Source organism: Xenopus tropicalis, chromosome 5 (assembly GCF_000004195.4).
Source record: "Xenopus tropicalis strain Nigerian chromosome 5, UCB_Xtro_10.0, whole genome shotgun sequence".
In the NCBI taxonomy this organism is placed as follows: domain Eukaryota; kingdom Metazoa; phylum Chordata; class Amphibia; order Anura; family Pipidae; genus Xenopus; species Xenopus tropicalis.
The window spans coordinates 74,921,480-74,943,542 of record NC_030681.2 but is presented as its reverse complement, the minus strand read 5'-3'; the positions used below and the strand labels follow the sequence as shown (position 1 = coordinate 74,943,542).

The 22,063-nt window shown below is 39.7% G+C and overlaps 2 protein-coding genes across 3 annotated transcripts in view; one reads left to right on the top strand and one right to left on the bottom strand.

Annotated features, from left to right (window-relative positions):
• trappc3l (trafficking protein particle complex 3 like) overlaps positions 1-22,063 on the bottom strand; it is a 38,817-nt gene that overhangs the window by 1,562 nt on the left and 15,192 nt on the right. For both annotated transcript variants that reach the window (XM_031902654.1, XM_031902653.1), the window contains exons 3-4: positions 16,010-16,107; positions 12,151-12,250 (exon numbers count right to left, since the gene is read on the bottom strand). In XM_031902654.1, the coding sequence (XP_031758514.1) occupies positions 12,151-12,250; positions 16,010-16,011 (102 nt within the window). In that variant the 5' untranslated portion in view covers positions 16,012-16,107. The remainder of the gene's footprint in view (positions 1-12,150; positions 12,251-16,009; positions 16,108-22,063) is intronic.
• Positions 8,470-12,157, top strand: calhm5 (calcium homeostasis modulator family member 5). Its single transcript, XM_004914563.3, has 2 exons — positions 8,470-9,018; positions 11,153-12,157. The coding sequence occupies exons 1-2, from the start codon at positions 8,479-8,481 to the stop codon at positions 11,537-11,539; spliced, it is 927 nt and encodes a 308-aa protein (XP_004914620.1). The 5' UTR covers positions 8,470-8,478; the 3' UTR covers positions 11,540-12,157.

Sequence of the window (22,063 nt, the reverse complement as noted above, 5' to 3'; positions counted from 1 at the left end):
TTTCGTCACATGAACACGGAAGTTGAAAAATTTTCAACCCCTTTGGGATTCGGCTTAATCTTTCATGCAGGATCATCAGGGTTCAGCCAAATCCCTAAATAATGGATTTGGTGCATCCCTACCATACATAAGTCAGTAAAGTGAGGATGTACATTATAGCAAGGTGCACAACGCTTCACATCAGAGGTTCTTAAAAACAGGAACTGAAACTTTATTGCTTAACAGATGCTTGAGAAATATATTTCACTTATTACAAAAAAAGTTTCCTCAGTAGATACAGGCACAAATAATCAAGTAGTTTATATGGGTTGGGCTCACACATCAGGTATCCAGTCACAGCATATCTCACAGTCCGGGCCAAAGTGAGAGTCCACTGCCCCGAGTCTAACCAATTCTAGCGGGTGTTGCACCCTTTTCCATAGTGCGTTAATATGTCAGCTTATACTAGTTACCTTATACCTATACTACCTCAGGTACCCCAGCACCCCATTTTTATATGTCTGGGACATGTTTTCAAACTTGCTTCTAAATCAAAATTTAGAAAGGGGGAAGACAATTGGTATAAAGCCCTTATAAGGGGCATGGCACAGAGCAAGAGCCTGATTCACCTAAGTACCATTCCACGTCATTTGGGCAGGTTTAATCAGTGACAGAGGTAAGAGAGATAGTCATGATATGAAGGCGTGCAGCCCAGGCCCAACAAGTAACTTAGCGGGGTTACAGAGTGTAGTAGTAGTATTAGGTAAATGTTTAGAATTTGAGGTACTGAGTGATTTGTGGTAGATATTGCAACAGCTGTACAGCCTCACTGGTAACAAAGCACTAGTAGGGGGGGCAAAGTCATCAAGCAAAAACAACCTATATTTCTAAGACTAAGCCTGTATACCTGTATACAATAACCATTTATTAACAATTTTGTGAAAAGAAACCACCAAGTGATCCACAGATTGCACCACTTACTTTGATAGATCAGATTTAGACTAATAAATATTTAAAACTTAACTTTTATTGTTTCACTTAAAAACCGTATGTCGCAAGAAAAATTAACTAAAAACAGAAGTGAGAGGCAAGATAGGGAATTTGTCGTTGCTCTCATAAAAATGGTATAATAGGGGCAGAGCTGGAACTAGGGGTAGGTGGAACGGGGGGGGCGCTGGGCACGTTCCTCTTTTGCCTTTGCTCTCCTAGAGCAAGCCCTACAGGATCAAATACTGATGCATTCCCTCCACTCTCGCTCATGTGTGCACGCTCGCATACAGGAAAAGATGCACACAGGGTGCCTAGGGTGCCTATTTAACTAGGCTTGGCCCTGATTAGGTGGTCTCTAGAGGGAATTATATCACAGTAACTAATAAGGGTCTAAGATAAACACCAGTCACCTCACCCCCATTGCTACTCCACCCCCCCCCCCCCCGTGAATGCACGAACAGGAACATGAATGCGCTTATTGAGGGGGGAGCACAGCGTGTAAAGCGCACATTCGCCATGCACACATGGGGCATGCCACTGGTAAAATTTGCTCACATACGGAGCACATCCTGTCCCCAGTGCTTTGTATGTGAACTAAAAGGATGTGCATGCATGCTAGGGGAGGTGGGGGGAAATGGGGGCAGCCTCTGGGCGCCCTAAACAGAAATCCAGTGCTGGATATATTCACAACACCTGTCAGCCTGCCTATCTAACCCACACAGATAAAAGCGCTTGACACGTGTTTCGCTGATAGATAATGGGCATTTTAACCACAGATGTGCAATTACTATGGAAAATGGACAGTCTGCATAATGACTCCAGACATGCCAGTATAATTATTACAGAAAATGGGCGATATTCATATTAACACCAGACATGCCAGTATAATGACTGTAGAAATGAGAATTCCATTAACTCCAAATATTCCAGTAAAATGAATGTAGACATGGATAGACTGAAAGTATTCCCTCACCTACACTTGCATAAGTAGAATCCCAAAACCAAAATTCTTCTTTCCTGCTTTTCCCTTGCTGCTTGTCTCTCTCCGTCTGCCTGGATTGCATAAAAATTTCAAGATGATCTTGGAATTTTTCCCTCAAAACAGGAAGCTGCTACTTCATATGCAAATAGGTCATACTTAAAAGCCTGTGTCTAAAACCGGTGATCTGTTCAGCGCTCAGTGATATAGCAACAGACTATAAAGGAAAGAAACTATCCAGAGGGCTCTGGTTCAGTTCCGGCCTGTGAACCCTTACCTTTTTCTTTTTTTTTATTTCCCCCTTGTTGGGAAAAAATGCCTCACTGGCCAAAAAATTGTACTTCTTAATGCCAATGTTATTAATAGGGAGGAAAGAGAAAAAAATAGGAAGTATATTTTTCCACAAATGTTGGCATCCCTAGCCCTTACAGGTGTCTGTATGCACATTTGCCCTGTGCTGGTACATCTACAAAATGGATGTAGCAGGGCTGCACTGATTGCATGTAAATTAAATTGAAATCAGGGCCAACTTTGAGTATAAACCCTTAACATTTGAATTGTTCTGATTCACTTGGACTGCATATAATTAATGGGCATGTATGTATAAACCCATGTTTTGCCCATATGCTAGACTTTGGCTCATAGGTAAAAGTTAAACCTTTTTACACTCAATTTACTAAGCAGTAAAATCTAAATACCTGATTCAGATTTTCATTTATATAAAAGGGACCTGTCACCGAAACATAAAAAGATGCAGAATAAAAATTGGTTTCAAATTGAACAGCTCTTTGTTTATTATCTCTGAGGTACAAAAATTACTTTCACTTTCTGTTCAGCACTTCCTAGATGTAACTGACATCCTCACATGCCTCTCCCTACTCAAAGTCTAATGTGAATCCTGTGCATGTGGACCAAGACCACTCAGGGGTGATACTGGCCCCCTTTCTGATGCACTTGCTCTCCCTGCTTTTCTGCCAACCCTGGGTCCCCCATACTGGCGCATACATAAGATTTTGGGATTATGCAAAGCTTGCCTTAATTGGTTGCATAAAATGAAGCGAGCCTGCCTGGTTGCTGTGATTGTGGATTCCAAAAGATAAAGGAAACAATATTTAAATAATAATAAAGTGTAAGTAAAGTTTGTTTTTCTGGACTGACATGATGAAAGGAAAATTCTGCTTGCCCCAATGACAACCACTATACCAACACTGACACCTTCTGTACAAATCATATATTACTTTTGAAGCAAATATTTTTTATGTACAGTTTTTTTTTATTGTGTTCAAATTTAGCTCTGGGTGCATTTTTAAATTATATGAGAATATTATTTACATTATATCATATAGCCTGCAAATTTCATAATACTTTTCACCAATTACCTTGGATCATAACTAGACAAGCTTAAACAAGGGAGCATATTTATTAAACGTTTTTTTCTGGTTGTCTAATGTTTTTGTGTGTGTGTTTTTGGGGGGTTGATCTTAACTGAGCTTAATTTTCTCCAAATGAGAAAAATAGTTGGCTTGTTATCTACATAACAGCTAATGAAGATTAAGCCCCAAATGTACATGTTTCCACTCATTTAAAAATGCAAGCACAAGTGCAGAAAGCAAACTCATGCATGTGAAAATGTGTTTAATGGCGGTTTCGCTTTAAATATTTAGTCCTATTTCTAGCAACTTTTCAATTGGTCTATATTATTTTTTTTTAGTTTTTGAATTATTTGCCTTCCTCTGATGTCTTTTGCCAGCTTTTAAATGGGGGTTACTGACCCCAGCAGCCAAACAACTATTGCTTTGCAAAGCTGCAATTTTATTGTTATTGTTTACATAAATAGTTTTTTTTATTTAGTCCATCTCCTATTAATTTTCTTGTCTCTGTCTGTGAAGTAAAATCAACTGGACTTGCTGTGTTTTTCTTGAAGATGTTTTGCTAGTCATCTGACTAGCTTTCTGAAAGAGAAGCGAAATGTCTTCCAGAAAAAAACAGCAACTCCAATTGATTTGACTTATTACTACAGATATACCTGTCTTTCATTCAAGCTAATGCAAGGTTGCTAAGTTAAATAACCTCAGCAACTGCTAAAATACCATGCTGGAGAGCTGCTAAACAAAAAATGAAAAAGAATAAAAAATGAAGACCAACTGTAAAAAAAAAATAATTTAAAGATGCCCCTTGTGCCTAGCAACCAGTCCCTTGAGGAGGTGTCATTTCCCAAGTTCCCTCTTCACCATCACACATTTTTTTATTACCCATTGCTTTGCTCTCTTTGTATAATGTGTTGGGATAGCTTTCTACTACTCTCACTTTATCACATACATTGGATGCTATTACATTGCTTGCACTGCATTACCTGCATTCTAAAATGCTTAAAATCTGCAATCCAAAAGTTACTGTATATAAAACTACAAAAAATAAGACCAGCTGCAAAGAATCTTAAAATGCCATTATCTGTAAATCATGTAAAAAAACCTGCACCTTTACAATGGCACACTTTTGAGAAATTTCTCACTAGGGGCAGGGAAATTGACCAACGCAAAAAACATATTCTGTCTGGGGGTTAAAAACACAGATGTGTGTGATGTGGAGCACTATACCTTAAGGCAAAATATTTAAATAATAAAAAACACAGTAGGGTTGCTTGCTGCGAGCATGGGAAAATGCTGGCTTAGTTAACATCAAGTGCTGTTATTCTTAAAATGAAAAATCAATTGGTTCAACAATGAAGCATGATTTACATAAACAGGATACTACAGCTTACATCATTTTGCTTACATAATTTTCTTTTCAGCTGGTTTCATCATGGCTCATGATTTGCTGGGTGCCCTGGATCTATAATAGAATGTTTGTATTTCCTTTTATTAAAGATGACACAAAATTGTGCAAAAAAGTTCCATGCAGGATGCTGCCACTTTGCAGAGCGATTTGACAAAATTGGAAAACTGGGCAGCAAACTGGAAAATGACGTTCAATGTTTATAAGTGCAAAGTTATGCATTTTGGTAGAAATAATATAAACGCTAACTATCTACTGAATGGTAGTGTGTTGGGGGTTTCCTTAATGGAGAAGGATCTAGGGGTTTTTGTAGATAACAAGTTGTCTAATTCCAGGCAGTGTCATTCTGTGGCTACTAAAGCAAATAAAGTGCTGTCTTGTATAAAAAAGGGCATTGACTCAAGGGATGAGAACATAATTTTGCCCCTTTATAGGTCCCTGGTAAGGCCTCACCTTGAGTATGCAGTGCAGTTTTTGGCTCTAGTCCTTAAGAAGGATATTAATGAGCTGGAGAGAGTGCAGAGATGTGCAACTAAACTGGTAAAGGGGATGGAAGATTTAAACTATGAGGTTAGACTGTCGAGGTTGGGGTTGTTTTCTCTGGAAAAGAGGCGCTTGCGAGGGGACATGATTACTCTGTACAAGTACATTAGAGGGGATTATAGGCAGATGGGGGATGTTCTTTTTTCCCACAAAAACAATCAACGCACCAGAGGTCACCCCATTAGATTAGAGGAATGGAGCTTCCATTTGAAGCAGCGTAGGTGGTTTTTCACGGTGAGGGCAGTGAGGTTGGGGAATGCCCTTCCTAGTGATGTTGTAATGGCAGATTCTGTTAATGCCTTTAAGAGGGGCCTAGATAAGTTCTTGAACAATCAGAATATCCAAGGCTATTGTGATACTAATATCTACAGTTAGTATTAGTGGTTGTATTTATAGTTTATGAATGTGAGTGTATAGATTGGTAGGTGTGGGTTAGGTGTGCTGGGTTTACTTGGATGGGTTGAACTTGATAGACACTGGTCTTTTTTCAACCCTATGTAACTATGTAACACTTTCGCGAAATTTACAATAGATTTTAAATGGACACTGCAGACTGTACACTACATGGCCGAAGCAAAAAAGTATCCAGATACTCTGTCTAATGTGTTGCAGCTTTGCTGAGTTTCTGTCTCCTGGAACTGTCATCACAGGGAATATTTGTAAGGAGAATTAGGTTTTTAGGTGTTATCCAAGGCAAATAAACCTGTCATCATCATGTGCAATGTAAGGTGTTTGCGGGACTCTGGAGCAGTCAAAATGGGTCATTTAGAGTAATACATTTTATTTCACAACCTGGATCTGGAAGATGCCAAGAGAACGCTACCTGACTGAATGCATACTATCAGCAGTAAAGCTTAGTGAGTGACAAACAATGGTCTGGGGCTATTTGAATTGGGCTTGGGCCTACTGGTTCCATTGAAAGCATCCTACTGAACATGTGTGGGATCAATTGGAATCAGTGGAGTTACTGTAGAAAAAGCAGACCCTCCACTTTAAATGGGGGAGGGGCTGGGTCTGCTTCCTCTTTACAGGAGGGCCTGCATTTGAATGGGGGGGGGGGGGGGGGGGGGGAAGGATAGCACACGAACCACAATACATGCAAGCTCTTGGATGGTTGATCAGAAATCATGGGTCAATGGGGAGGTGACATTTTTTTTTACAGGTCCAGGCCTGAAAAGTTAAGCCACTAATTGTAATGCTGACAGGTCAGACTAGACCAGACTTCCAACATTAGTGCCCAGCTTTACTAAAGCTCTTGTGGTTAAATGGAAGCAAATTCTACCACTGATGTTCCAGAATCTACTGGGTATTCTTCCCAGAAGAGACTGTTATAGCAGCAAAGGGAGGACCAATGTCATCAGGCAGTGCTGTATTCATGAGGGGTGGACTAGAACTGGTGCATGGGTATTCCCTTGGATGCTTGTTGTTCAGATGCACAAATTAGGGAGCCAATGGTTGCAATTTGTTGCAACAAGGTGTTGTACCAGTGGGTACAGGCATTAATACAAGCTTACATTGCACCCACAGTGACTTAACACCTTGCACTTTAAACTGGCACCTTGCAAGGTATAGCTGCACTCAAATATGTGTCAGGGGATTTGATAAATTACCCCTCTAATGATATATAACTTAAACCTGCAATATCGTCCTTTTAAAACTGATCACATAAAATATGGAGAGTCAGCCTTTTGCTTTTACTGTGTGTGACTTGTAGGAAGGTGGATACAATAAAAAGTTTTTGTTTTTTCATTTATGACTGGACTTTTAATCAATATGATTACAAATTATGTTTTAACCTAAGGAACATTTTTCCTAATATATGCGATTTCCCTTGGTTTTTAATACCCTAGTGTTTTGGGCTACAATTATTCCAGAAAGACTAAGGGCTAAGTGAAAGGGCCAAGAATATCTTTATTGATTATCCAGGATCCAGGCCCAGCCTTGGAAAAGTTGGTTTCAGCAAATCAGTTGACATGAATGCTATAAAAGGAATGGTAGGGCTTTTCACCTCAAATGTGCAGGTCAAAAGAGGTCTTAGAAGCTATAAGCCTTTAAAATTTGTGGTTGTGGTGCCAGTGTTTCTCACCAGAGAACATTAAAGTAGTGTGAATACCCCTAAAGTGGTTTAGGTAAGGCCAAGGAGGCTGCCTGTCTTAACATAAGTACCACTTGAGAGGACTGATGTTGGATTTCTTTATTAATTGCTGTGTAACTTGCTTAAAGGTATGTTTCCCTGTGTAAAAGCACAGTGCTGAGTAATCTGTAGGAGGTGCAGGCAACAATTTGCTACTTTGGCTTTCCCCTTTACGATTCCTGTGCTGGTTATTAGCCCTATTGGCTGAGCAGGCCCGGATTTGTGGAGAGGCCACAAAGGCCCGGGCCTAGGTCGGCAGAAGTTTAGGGGCGGCATGCCGCCCCGGCGCAAAAATTTTTTTAAATTTGGCTCCCATACGGAGCAGTCGGGACCTCTCCCCACTGCTCCGTATGGGAGTTTAAAGGAGCGCATGCGCACTGGTGGGGTCGCTTTCGCGCATGCGCACGGGGGGGCGCGCTTTCGCGCATGCGCACTGGGGGGCAAGCAGGCAGGTGCCATTCTGTGGACACTGTTATCAAAGCAGGCATTGCATCTTGCCAAAATCTTGTTTCTGTGCCAGTATGGTGGGACCTGATGCCCATGTCCATGCACTGGTTGCAAAATTAAATGGTGAGGGGGGGAATGTGAGGAAGGCAGCAGCACCTAAAAAGTTCTGAATTGAAAGTGAAAGTAACTCTCTGCCCCACCTCTATGCCGAAGGCATAGAGGCGAGGCAGGCAATATATGATTGACAGCTGGGATTTTTAAACGATTTTATAATGGGTATAGATGTGGTAATAAAAATATGATTTGGGGTTACATGTTTAATGTTTTAATTATACAGCTTTTTATGTCTGGGTGACGGGTCCACTTTAATGACATAATTATTGTGATATATATGATGAATTGAAGAATTGCTTGGTGTATAATTATTTTTCATAAAGGGACAAATTGTTCTGATTGAAAAAAACGTTAGAAAGACACATCATGGAGATATTATGTTTACAGCACAAAGCTCTTGTAGAGAGGCACAGCTGTAACAGATAAACCTGCCAGACTAGTTTTTTGTGTCTGTTTTTCATTTTACGCAAGTCTGAATTCCTGTTTGAATCACTCCCGTTGTGTGCACACTGCAAACATGGACTCCTTGCAGAACGTGCTGAAGTTTATTACTGACAATAAGTCGGCCATTGGTTATGGCTTTATGACTCTTATGACCATCGGGGGACAAAGGTTATTTTCTTTAGTTGCCTTTAAGTGCCCGTGCAGTCACCTAAACTTTATCTATGGGTCTGCCTTTTTGTTTGGCCCTGCAATCCTTTTCTTTATTATTGGTTACTTTTTGAACAGCAGGACATGGAAATTATTTACTGGGTGTTGTGTGAACCCAAAGAAATTGTTACCTAGAAGAAACCCCTGCTACTGTCTTCGTATTTTCATTCAGATCACACTAAATGCTTTGATTCTTCCTATCATGTGGATATCTGTAGCTTTGCTCAATGGAACATTTTACACGTGTGCCATGAGTGGGTGGCAGGACCAGGAGAATGGGCACTTTTTGTGCAAAAACAAGTCAGAGAACTGTTTCCAAGAGATATTTAAGCTGAGCTGTGACAAGGCATCTATACCACCCGCTGAATCAGAAGAGATCTTGGGACTGCTAAATGCACAGTCTCAGGTATGAACATGAATGCTACAATGAAAATAGTCATTATGTGTATACATGAACATTATATATGTACCTATAGATCTGATTTTGCTGCACCATCACTCACTGCTTCCCTTTTGCTGCACCTAAATAACTTACAAGCTTTACTTGGATAGGTGTTTCCTTAATTTCAGTGGCATTGTGTTTGCAAGATAACTGAGCATAGGATACATTTTACACCAGGAAGTAATCAATTCAGCTTTTCTGCTGGAAATATACCAGCTCCAATATACCAGCCACGAAGGGTCGGAGTTTTTGACGTGGAAAAAGTCGCAAACCCCCAAAAAGTTGTGACTTTTTTGAGATTTATTATGTGTTTTCTCTGCAACAGTTCTGAATCCGACGATTCACCAGCTAAAATTTGTTGTGATTATGTAGAAGTCAATGGCAGATGTCCCTTCCCTGGAGGATCTTTCTTTGCTTTCAAACTTTTAAGGATTTTAGATTTTTAACCTGGTTTTAGCGCAACAAATCTAAAAAGTAGAGGTTATCGTACGGCAAGTCGTAAAAGTGTTGGTTTTTCGGGACTTTTTCCTAAATTTTTCCCACACGTTTTTTTTTCAGTTAGGATTTTTTCGAGTTTATTTGTGGGTTTCAAAAAAATGAGATAAATTCAAGTTTTAGTAAATCTACCCCTAAATAAAAATTCTACAGTTTGATAAGGACAGCTACCATTGACTTCTACATGACCTCACCAACTTTTAGATGGCAAAGTTTTGTATTGGAGTTTTTACATTTTTGACACTTGACAAATAATAAAACAAATTCAGTGCCTGCACCAGGAGCCACGATCAAGCATTTTGCCCTTAAAATATACTCTGTGTGCCTGCACTTGGGCTAGCACATTGGCTCTGGTTGCAGGCACATGGAAAGGCTGTTTGGAGAGCAGGGGATGATTCTCGACCTGTGTTTATCTGCAGGCCAAAAATCAGCCCCTTGTAGCTGTAGCCTAACGCTTGCAGCTCCAATACAGCATATTTATAACGGTTGTAAAAATTTGGTGTAAAAATGCCATTTATAAAACGTTGTCGTTGTTCATACAATTAATGGTATGCATCTTGTAACAATCCATTATAAAGAGTTACTTGGTGCATTTTAAAGATGTGTGTTTTTGTCAATATATAATATATATTGTAACCAATTCCAGGGGCAAATAATTTGTGGTGTGAAAATGGAATAAAATTGAATAAAATACTGTGTAAAAACAGTAGAGTCTCAGTTTTACCAAAGCTTTCTTACCACTGTTGTATATTTCGTTACACATTCAGATAAATTACAAAAACACCTAATTACAGCTTTATAAATATTATTGGTTTTACACAGTGTACTGTGCCATTAAAGTGATTATGTTTAATTTATTTTATTTTATTTTTTTGTTTAATGTTTTTTTGCACCCCAAAGAGTACAGGGTGCTCTGTAAATCTTACAAACTAACACATTGTATGATTCATCGAAGTCTGGCACACAGTGTCGGACTGGCCCACCAGGATTCCAGAAAAACTCTTGGTGGGCCCATGTGTCAGTGGGTCCTCTTGCTTCTAACTGTTTGGCCAATTGCATGGTCATTCCCTATTTCTATATGGGAAACAGAAATGAAAGGCTAGAGAGAAGAGACTTGGATAATAAAGAGGTTGAAGGAGGAATAACAGTTTAGAAAGTGGGCCTAGGGTCCAAGGTTTTCTGGTGGGCCCCTGGCATCTCAGTACGACACTGTTGGCACATTTCATCACACATTTTGGAATCAGGGCTACCTGAGTCATGGTCCAGTGACTTAGACCTGAGTCCTTTCTTCTCTGTATAACTCTTTGGGGAATGTTTATTAAAGTTTGTGCTATTGCAGGGAAGAAAATTTGTAAACAAAAAAGTAATAATCATGGGTTTTGCATTAATCCCTGCAGTTAATAATTGTCCTCCTTTGTGTTAGAGATTTTTTTTAGTTGCACTTTTCAAGTCTCATACTCATTGCAGTTATGGACATTGATAGGTATATTAGTGTTTCTGTGTTGTGTGGGGCTCTTTAACAAATTTTGGTTCAGAAGCCAGTTACCCTTTAACTGTACTTTTTTTTCCTTGTGCTTTACTTCTACCTCCCTTTGCTTTCTAGGTCCTAGGCTGGTGCGTCATACTGATATCAACTGGCATCTCTCTGTTATCTACCTGCTATTTTAACTGCCGGTCCAAAGTAAGCTCACTACAAATAAAGTTCTGGAGAATCTACATTGAAAAGGAAAAACAGAAGTTTGATGAGTTTGCGCAAGAATATGCCACCAAGCTGGCTGAGAGGAATCTGAGAAGTTTCTTTGAAAACAAAGATCCAGAACCCTTTGAGATGCCCAGCAACCAGGCATGGAAAGAGGTTTCCTCTTTATATTCGTTCAACAAAGAACACCAGTATTACAGTACTGTTCACAGATTTGTTGAGCATGGTATAAGTGACAATGTAAACAGACAAGAAATGCTTGACTTTGTGGATGGACATTCAACTGTGTAACAATTACTATGAAATACAGCCACAAGATACAGAGGGAAACCATTCCATTGTCAACAAGCATACAACAAGTAAAAAAATAATGTACATTTACATAATGCGGCCTTATGATTTCATTAACTAAAAGTGGTAGTAGCAACTATTTCTGGTTATGTAAAACCAATGCAGAGACTTCACTATAATTCAAATCAAGGCAAATCATTACCAACCAGACTTAAAGACATTTAAGTTGAACAAAACCTCCTAGTGTGCTATGTAACTGCAGCAATGTGCAGTGGAGTTGGCAGCCACTAACTTTGGCCTTGTCAAATACTGTTTTCTGACCCCCTGGCCCATGTCCAGTGGATGCAGATCAGAGCCTGGCTTCCACCGTGCTTTTTTCTGGTCAGCAATCTCGGGCAGGAAGAAGGAGGATGAGACCTGATCGATAACACCGGCTGCCAACCTAGCTATGCTACTTTGTGGTTACAGAGCTGATCCAGGCGAATTTTAGCTGCAGGCCTTGATGTGGTTGTTGGGGGGGGGCTCAGTTAAAAATGTACACTGGGAGTTTAGTTCTCCTTTAGGACAATGTCCATATGTTTGATTAATAATATAAACCAGTATATCGTTACCTTTGCAATAACATCCACTGTCTCATTGTAATTTCGGCATTTTTTTATTCCAGTGTTTGCCAAAAAGTCTTCTATTAGTCTAATTCCAATGTTGTATCCCCTGTAAATTGTAAAATGTATACGTTAAATAGAAAAAGAATGCATAGCAGTTTTTCAAACTGAGTGCAAAACAATGGTAAAGACTATGTTGGGCCCGTGCCCAGTTACACCATTTACCATGTTTTTCAGTTTCAGTGCACTGGCACACAGGAAGATATAGAGTGGCAGTAAGCATTTACAATAAGTGCTTGACCTGCTGTGCAGGTCCAGACATTTATCATTCAGTGGAACTGATTGGATAATTTTGGGCAGGGCTTTCCAACTGGCCCGCGACCCCCCTCTGTGTGGCCCCCCACCTGTCTGGCTGCTGTGACTGCTTACCTTTGTGTAAGCTTTAAAGGAGAAGGAAAGTTAAAAACTAAGTGAGCTTTATCAGAAAGGTCTATGTAAATACAGCCATAAGCACTTACAGTAGCGCTGCACTGATTTCTCTGTCAAAAAAAACAGGATTTCTTGTCTCTTTTTTTTCCTGTGCCAGAGACACGCAGCTTTCTCCCCTCTCCTGCTCCCCCCTCCCTCAAGAATGCTAAAAACTCCCCGGTGCGGTTTAAAAACTACAAAGCTGGCTTCCATTATCCGCCCTCCACCATGTAGGCCAGAAAAATTCCGGCCCTCTGTACCACAGAAGTTGGACAGCACTGATTTAGGGTGTTTGGCCACCACTGCTGCTGATATAGGTGGCAACATTATTTTGAATCATTCTGTGTGCCAGTGCCCATAAAGTTAAATAAAAACAAAATATTTGCAGGAGCATTTGCAGATGTTATGCTCCATGAGTACTATTTCCTGATAATATTTTGAAAACAACATATGTATCCATTGAAGCATCTCTTTATAAATCAAACAATATGCCCCTTCCTGCTGCTACAAGAGCATCTAGCTGTAACAGAAACCGACTAAGGAACCTTGCACACCCTCTATAAATTTAAGTGAATTCCTTAACTTGCCTTTATCCAGCCATGTTACACTTTTTGCTTACGCAAAAATAATTAACTTTTAAGGTACCACATTAACATTAAATCAGTGTGTGTAGTTTTATTTTTGATACCCACACATGGGTACCTTAGGTTCATTCCCTTTGAATTTTATGTTGTCAGTGCTGTTAAGCAGCAAATAATGTTGATTCATTTTCATATTTTGTACTGTACAGTTACAATAAAGATATATTCTATTGTTTTGTATTTTAAGTCAAACAAAATTGTTGTTTTCTATTTAAAGGGGACCTGTCACCTTAAGAAATAATTCCAAATTGTTTTCTATTGTGGTTGTCAAGCAAAATAAACTTGGTTTCTTCAGCCTTGGAATTCACAATTGCAGCAAGCAGGCAGGGGCCATTTTATCAAAGCAGGCATTGCATCCTGCCAATATCTTGTTTCTATGCCAGTATGGGGGGACCTGATGCCCATATCCATGCACTGGCTACATAATTACATAGTGAGGAGGGAGGGGGAATGTGAGCAGTGCAGCAACATCTAAAAAGTCCTGAATTGAAAGTGAAAGTAACTGTCTGCCCCACCCCTATGCCTAAGGCATAGAGGCGGGGCAGGCAATATATGACTGACAGCTGGGATTTTTAAATGCCTTTATAATGGGTATAGATGTGATAATAAAAAAATGATTTTGGGTTTCATGTTTAATTTGAAAAGGGCTTTTATTATACAGCTTTTTATGTCTGCGTGACAGGTCCACTTTAAAAGTCAAAGTAAAACCAGGAAAAGAAAATGCCCTTAATACATTAAGATGTAGCATTGCTTTAGATTGCAAATGTGGTCAGGTCATTGAAAAGCACTGGAATGTAACAATGGAACGGAGCACAAAGAGTTGTGCTTGAATCTGTATGCACCGCACTGACTGCTTTTGGTGGATGGCACATGGGTGTCTAGAATGCACCTAGCTTGTGCATATATTCAGAAAATTAAAGACGGGTAGCTTTGGCAAGTATTAAATGGAGGTCTCACTTCAGCATCCATGTAAGCTGTGCTCTGCAACTTGGTGGATTTTTATTTTGGCTTGCAAATGGGATGGGACATGGGAAAGTGCTTTATGTATGGGCCTCAATGGGCAACATTTTGCACTCCTTGGTGCCCCAGTACTTGTGTCTGTTACATTAGTAGATTAAACTTATATATTTTTTTTTAAAAATTGATGGAGATTTATTTCTGGAACAGATAAAGCAGTGTGATAACAAATACATTCGAATTAAAACAGTACATCTGCTTCAAAGAACACATTTTGCATGCACAGGATAACGATTTGAAACTGTTTCATTTGTATCTATTAGTGTTCATAACCAGAAAAACAAATATTCTTTCTTACTAACAAGCATCCAACTCATTTGGTAAAACTAGGGATGCACCGAATCCACAATTTCAGGATTTGGCTGAACCCTGAATCCTTTGAGAAAGATCAGCCCAAATATCGAACTGAATCCTAATTTGCATATGCAAAATAAAAAAAAGGAAGGGTTAAATAGAACCACGTGTTGAAAAAAAATTTTTTGAGATAAAAGTCACATGATTTTAAGGATTTGGATTCCATTCAGCCAGAGGCATGGATTCATCCAAATCCGAATCCTGCTAAAAAAGGTAGAATCTTGCCTAAATCCAAAACTGAATCCTGGATTTGGTGCATCCATAGGTAAAACAAATCACTCTGATTTCCTACCTTGCCAGAGAATTCTTTGTTAAAGACAATAAACCCAGATTCAATTAAAGTAACTACAATATATAGGAACAAGAACTTGGAACTTACTAAAACATGGTGAGCATGATTTGATTTGGAAAACTGACCACAGCTTAATAATATCAATAAATTTTGTTTCTCATAATTTTTGTAAATACGCTGCAGAAATATGAAACTATCTATTAAACAACATAAACACACCCATATCTATACAGTTAGACAGAACATAGTTTAAAGTGGACTCGTCACCCAGACATAAAAAGCTGTATAATAAAAGTCCTTTTCAAATTAAACATGAAACCCCAAATCATTTTTTTTATTAACACATCCATACCTATTATAAAAGCATTTAAAAATCCCAGCTGTCAATCATATATTGCCTTAGGCATAGAGGTGTGGCAGACTGTTACTTTCACTTTCAATTCAGAGCTTTTAGGTGTTGCTGCACATTGCCCCTCCCTCCTCACCATGTAATTTTGTAACCAGTGCATGGACATGGGTATCAGGTCCCCCCATACTGGCACAGAAACAAGATTTTGGCAAGATGCAATGCCTGCTTTGATAACAGTGTCCACAAAATGGCCCCTGCCTGCTTGCTGCAATTGTGAATTCCAAGGCTGAAGAAAATAAGATTAAAATAATTTATATAGTGTAAGTAAAGTTTATTTTGCTTGAAAAACACAATAGAATTATTTCTTAAGGTGACAGGTCCCCTTTAAGCAGTGTTTCCCTAACTGTAAGGCCAAGTTGCAAATCTAGCATGGCTGGCAACTGATTTATAACAGACCCTATTTAAAGTGCAAATCTATTGTAGTCTTGTTCTAATTATGTTTTTTGTGAAAAAAATAAAAATTTATAAAACTCATCTCTGCAGACAACTATAAACTTAATAGTAACAAGGCATTATAAGCAAGTAAAAATTGGTTGAAAAGGGTCAGATAACTACTGGCCTTGCATGACAAATCTCAATATCAGTCACACTGCGTGCTTTACTGATGAATGGAGTTTAAAACTTGTAGTTTCAGTAGAAGTAAGAGAAGTGAAAGAGGGAAAATAGTAAATCAAGACATTCACTCACATTGCATCCAGGTATTTGTTCACATCTTCATCTCGTTCATAATCTTTGCAGAGCTGTGCTACTAATGCACCATATGAGAGAACAAAGAGATCTCTGCTCTGAAATGAAAATAGGGTATATAAGTCTTAAAGGCTTATAAATATAAAACAAAGTGAAATTCAGATATTGCTAAAGTATTTGGAAAGGACCATTAAGGGTGATGGCTCACGGGGCACTTATTTGTGATTTATATATTTTACCTGCAGTGATGCCAGCAGTTTCCAATGACATGGTATATTTGTGTACTTTGTTACCAACTGGGGAGCAAGATTTCCCACAGGCAACAAAGCACCCCATGTGCCATCAATCTAAAGGGGCACAAGTAAAGAAGAATAGCTTTAGAAAAATTCTGCTTCAGTTATACTCTGAAAAAGTTATAATGAATTTTATTTGTGTATCTAACAAATGGTCACCTCTCGTTTCTTTCCATCAGGAACCAGCAGGTATGTCATTCTTTATATCTCAGATTTTTAACATCTTTATAACACAGGATTTACACCACACTAGATCCTACCTTAAACCTGCTGTTTACATCCCTGCATACCTTTACTTTAGAAAAGCATTGCAAGGTAAAGAAAACAGTCACACAATATATGTGGAAGACAAAAAGCTTAAAATCATTCCTAATACCCCTTAAATGACAATCACGTTGCAACATGCTGTTATACTTTCTTGCCAGGTGATTGTCGTTCAAAAGTGAATAATTCAGTTTTACCATGAAATAATTGTTAGTTAAGGCTGATGCCACACCAGACGCATGGCGTATATTTTCAGCAAGCTGAAAAATGCTTGACGAAAATATGCGCCATACGCACCATATGTCCCCTACCTGTGCCTGCACCAGAATGAATGAGATACGCTTGGGTGTAGGCATAAGAGAGTCTTGCGTTTTTATGCGTTTTTTGGCTAAATGTGCCTGCACCCGAGCGTATCTTATTCATTCCGGTGCAGGCACAGGTAGGACAGTATGCCGATATTTTCTGCAGACGTGTTTTCCGCTTGCCGAAAATATACGCCATACGCTATGTGTGGCATCAGCCTAAGTCCAGTTAAGTCCAGTGTGCCATAGTCCAGAACATTGTCAAACTCCAAGACAGCCAACTTAAAAGTCCATTTTGGCTGATTGGTCTAGTCTGTCCCCCTATTAGTAATCCACACAATTCTCTGACTGCAATCAAACAGATAAGTGGAAATGAGCCTCTAGAGCAGCGATCCCCAACCAGTGGTTCATGAGCTCACCAACCCTCTGGATGTTGCTCTCAGTGACCCCAAATTCCTGACTCAGTGGCAAGTTTTGGTTGAATAAAAACAAGATTTACTACCAAATAAAGCTTCCTGTTAGCTGATAGTGTGCATAGAGGCTGCCTAATAGCCAATCTTAGCCCTTATTTGGCACCTCCATGAACTTTTATGATGCTTGTGTTGCTCTCCAAGTCTTTTTACATTTGACTGTGGCTCACAAGTAAGAAAGGTTGGGGACCCCTGCTATAGAGTAAAATGTATGCTATGTTATTAAGGGTATATTGATTCTTTTGTAGTACTGTAAAAATCAGGGATCCCTTCACTCAATAAATGAATATTCAGCAGTAGTTTCAATAAGGTTAGGACAGCAAACACATATTTACACAAAATCTCACATTAACAGATATTTAAGCTGGACTTTCAGGTGTATCTAGGATATCAAATGGCCATTCTTTCTCTAACTGGCCTTTAGGCTAAGCCCCTCCATCAATACTCCAAGTGACAGTTTGGAAACTACTGCCCTGGAAGTAACAGTACCTGAATAGTGCTGTAATGCAGTGGAGTAAATATATTAAATAACATATTACTGCATTGTTTTTTAGCACCCTTATTTCACCCCCACCTAATGGCTTAAAATTGTTTAGCGGTGAGCACAACTTCCCCTTTTTTGCTATAGAGATAGAAATAGGCTAGCTTGCTAACCAGCTTAGACCAAGGAGGAAGGAAAGCGTTAGCACCTCGGCAGTACTTGCCAGTTAGAAACACAGTTTAAGGGCTATGTAAATAAATGTTAATAATAAGATTAATAATATGTCCTTAATTCTCATACACAGCTACCTTTTGATATGTAATTCACCCTGTGCCGGAGACCTGTGTGCCCTCTTAGCGAAGAGGAGCCTTAGGAAGGAGGGCAGTGGGAGAAGCTAAATATAAAGTGCTATGGAACCTTGCACTGTTTTAATAACAGCACCAAGACTGAAACCATCCGAAGGACTGGTGTGAATCTATAAATCTGACTTCAGATAATTTCTGTTTCTGAGTTCATCTCTAAGACTGTCGTATATCTTCAGTTTATTTTTGTACTAAGGCTAATGCCACACCTGGCTGATTTCCCAGGATTTACCAGGGCAAATGCAATTGTTTTGCAAACCTAGTAACCACAAAAAGGCAGCAAATTGTATGTTTAACATATAATGCTCTTTATATGATAAATATTCACAAAACAGTAAATTACAATTACAATGCATAATATACATACCACCAGTTGGACAAAATGTAATAAAACAGAAAAAGCAGACGTGTCAAGAATCCCCATGACAAAAGACTGTGTTTCGAAACGTTGGGGTTTTCTCAGTCCGCAGGTGTCTGATTTTTCTGTTTTATTACATTTTGTCCAACTGGTGGTATGTATATTATGCATTGTAATTGTAATTTACAATTTTGGGAATATTTGTTAAATATTTCTGAAAATAACTCACTTACTATGTAGGGGCAATGTGCAAAGTGCAAAAAACTCGGGTAATTTGCTGCACCTGCCTCTGATTGTAGCACTTTTTACATTTGGCAGCACTGCAGTAAGGTGATAGGTGGCATGTGGACATACCCTGGCATGCTCCTAGCTTGCATGCCATTCAAACACTTGGGCTAGGGAAGCTGCAAGCCTATGGCAGGCATTAGATACAGGGTTTATAATACAAACTCTGCACACCCCTTCAATAATTAGACAACAGGAGGTATGATTATTGTAGACAATTTACTGAAGAATCAAATGTATTCAATAAAGTCACTTTTTCAGTTTCAAGTTATAAGCAATAATACATCAGTATTAAACATAATACATACTACCCAGCCACAGTGCAAAGTCACCAGAAAGTTGATACCTATGGACAAAGTGAGAATCACCCCATTTACATTGAGGTATCCGCTTTCTGGTGACTTTATACCTCATTATTAGGGAGGTGATTATCTCTAGCACCCCATGAACTATGTAATTTATAACACATAAAAGAGAAAATTTAACTTCCTACTTACCGAAATTTTCTTTTCCTGGTTACTATGGGCAGCATTCACACTAAGAGTTTTCCCCTCCCCCCTTGTTGATAGGACAGGTTGATCAACCCCCCAATCAGAAACACCTACCTACATATACACCCCTCCTACCCTTTTGCCCTTGTCTTTTGTCCGAGCATTTTACTGGGTTGGGTTAGTGTGAAGCTGCCCATAGGAACCAGGAAAAGAAAATTTCGGTAAGTATGAAGTTAAATTTTCTCTTTTCCCTGGTCACTATGGCAGCCTTCACACTAAGGGGCACATTTACTAATCCACGAACGTCCGAAAAGCGTCCGAATGCGTTTTTTTCGTAATGATCGGTATTTTGCAATTTTTCGTAAATTGTCGCAACTTTTTCGTAGCCGTTACGACTTTTTCGTAGCATTACAACTTGCGCAAATTGTTGCGATTTTTTCATAGCTGTCGCGCCGAGTACGAAAGTTTTGGATTCATTCAAGCTTCAGTATCGTGACTTTCCTTGGGCCAGGTTGGAGCTGCAGAGTGCCATTGAGTCCTATGGGAGGCTTCCAAAATCATGCAAAGTCTGAAAGGTTTGCCCACTGTTTACGAGCGCTCAATACGAAAAAGTCGCGACAATATACGAGCAAATCGTAATGGCTACGAAAAAGGCGTGACAATTCGCGCAAGTTGTAACGGCTACGAAAAAGTCGCGACAATTTGCGAAAAAGTCGTAACGACGACAAAATCGTAAAAAAATACGAAAAAGTCGCAAAATGTTCGTTTCCAATCCGAATTTTTCCCATTCGGATTCGTGGATTAATAAATGTGCCCCTAAGAGTGATATAATAGAGTAATCTGACAGGGTGGATTTCAAACAACAAACACTTTTTGATGCTTAAGAAAAACAATTTATTTTGGACCACACACAGGTCCCAAAACTTTTATGCCCGCATCTGATACTTTTGTGGACTGCACATCCAAATGGTAGTGCCTTAGGAAGGTATTTGCAGAATTCCAGGAGGCTGCTTTACATACTTCTTCCAACGGGACTTTCGCCTGAAATGCCCATGAAGCACTAATTGCCCTCATGGAGTGTGCCTTTATGCCCTTTGGAAAACATGTTCCATTCTCTTGATAAGCTCGCTTGATACAGTCAACGACCCACCTGCTTATTGTGGAGGTAGTGGCTTCCAGCCCTCTCCTATTACCGGCAGGAATTATAAACAGCTTCTCTGATTTTCTCCAAGCCTTTGTTCTATTTAAATATATCGATAGACATCTGACCATGTCTAATTTGTGCCATTGTCTCTTCTGTTCTGACTCCGGATTAGGAAAAAATGACGGTAAAACAATCTCTTTGTTCATGTGTTGCTCTGTAACCACCTTAGGTAAAAACTCAGGCACTGTGCGCCTGCAAAATTGTATACGGCTATTTTGATGACAGAGCTTGCGAGAAGATGTGACTGCTAAAAGAAAGACCGTCTTTAAAGTCAATAGCATGTCAGGAATTGATTCCAGTGGCTCAAAAGGACTCAGAGTTAATCTCTCTAATACCAGAGGTAAACTCCATGTTGCTGTTGTTGGAGGCCTTATGTGCAATGCCCCTGCCAAAAATTTTCTTAGCCCACTGGACCCCTGTTATGGCCGAGATGGCTGAGGTCTGCAGTTTTAATGTACGAATGCTTAAGTTGCTGTCTAAACCGTCTTGAACAAAATCCAGGACTTGACATATAGTTACCCGTTCTGGAGTGACTCCCTTCTTGAGTAACCAAGATACAAAGGTTTTCCAGACTCTCTCATAAGTCTTATTAGTAGTGGGTTTTCTGGATGCTAACATAGTGTTAACTACTGCCGAGGAAAACCCCTCCTGCCTCAGCCTGTTCCTTTCAATCTTTAGGCCTTTAGATGTAATTTCTGAGGGCAAGGATGTCTGAGTACTCCCTGGGTCAATAGGTCTGACCTTACCGGCAATGTTAGTGGTTTGTCCACCAACAACGACTTCAACAACAGGTACCATATTTGCCTGGGCCAATCTGGAATTATTGCTATTACATTGGCCTTCTCTGTTTTGATCTTCCTCAGAACTCTCTGAATGAGTGGAAATGGAGGGAAGATGTATAACAGATGTCGACTCCAGCTCTGACTCAAAGCATCCGTCGCTTCCGCTTGTGGACACTGGAAACGGGAGTATAATCTGTTTACTTTCTGATTCCCCCATACTGCCATTAGATCCTTCTTTGGCTGACTCCATTTCCTGGTTATGTGCAGAAACACTTCCTGATTCAGTTCCCACTCGTGCTTGCTGATTAGGTTGCGACTCAGGAAATCTGCCACCCGATTGGATCTTCCTGGAATATGTATCGCTGTCAGATCCTGAAGATGTAGCTCTGCTCACTCCATGAGGGGCTGTAGTTCCCTCAACAAGCCTACACTGCGAGTACCTCCTTGCTTTTTTATATACATGACCGTTGCCACATTGTCTGATCTGATTCGAAGAGTGGCACCTCTGATACTGTGATCCAAGCTCTGAAGTGCTCTTGTTACTGCTCTGAGTTCTAGAACATTGGCTGGCAGTAGAGACTCTTCTGCATTCCAGGTTCCCTGCAGATACGTATGATCCAGGTGAGCTCCCCAGCCTAGGGGACTGGAGTCTGTTGTCAAGGATCTCCACTTTATTTGCTTCAATGATTTCCCTCTGTTTAGATTCTGTTCTATCAACCACCACTTCATCTCCTGTTTCAATCTGGATCTGACTTCCTCCAT

Bases quoted from the DNA above. Each gene is read 5' to 3' on its own strand.
- calhm5 (XM_004914563.3), top strand. From the start codon at position 8,479: ATGGACTCCTTGCAGAACGTGCTGAAGTTTATTACTGACAATAAGTCG. The intron at 9,019-11,152 runs GTATGAACATGA...TTTGCTTTCTAG, and splicing joins TGCTAAATGCACAGTCTCAG to GTCCTAGGCTGGTGCGTCAT.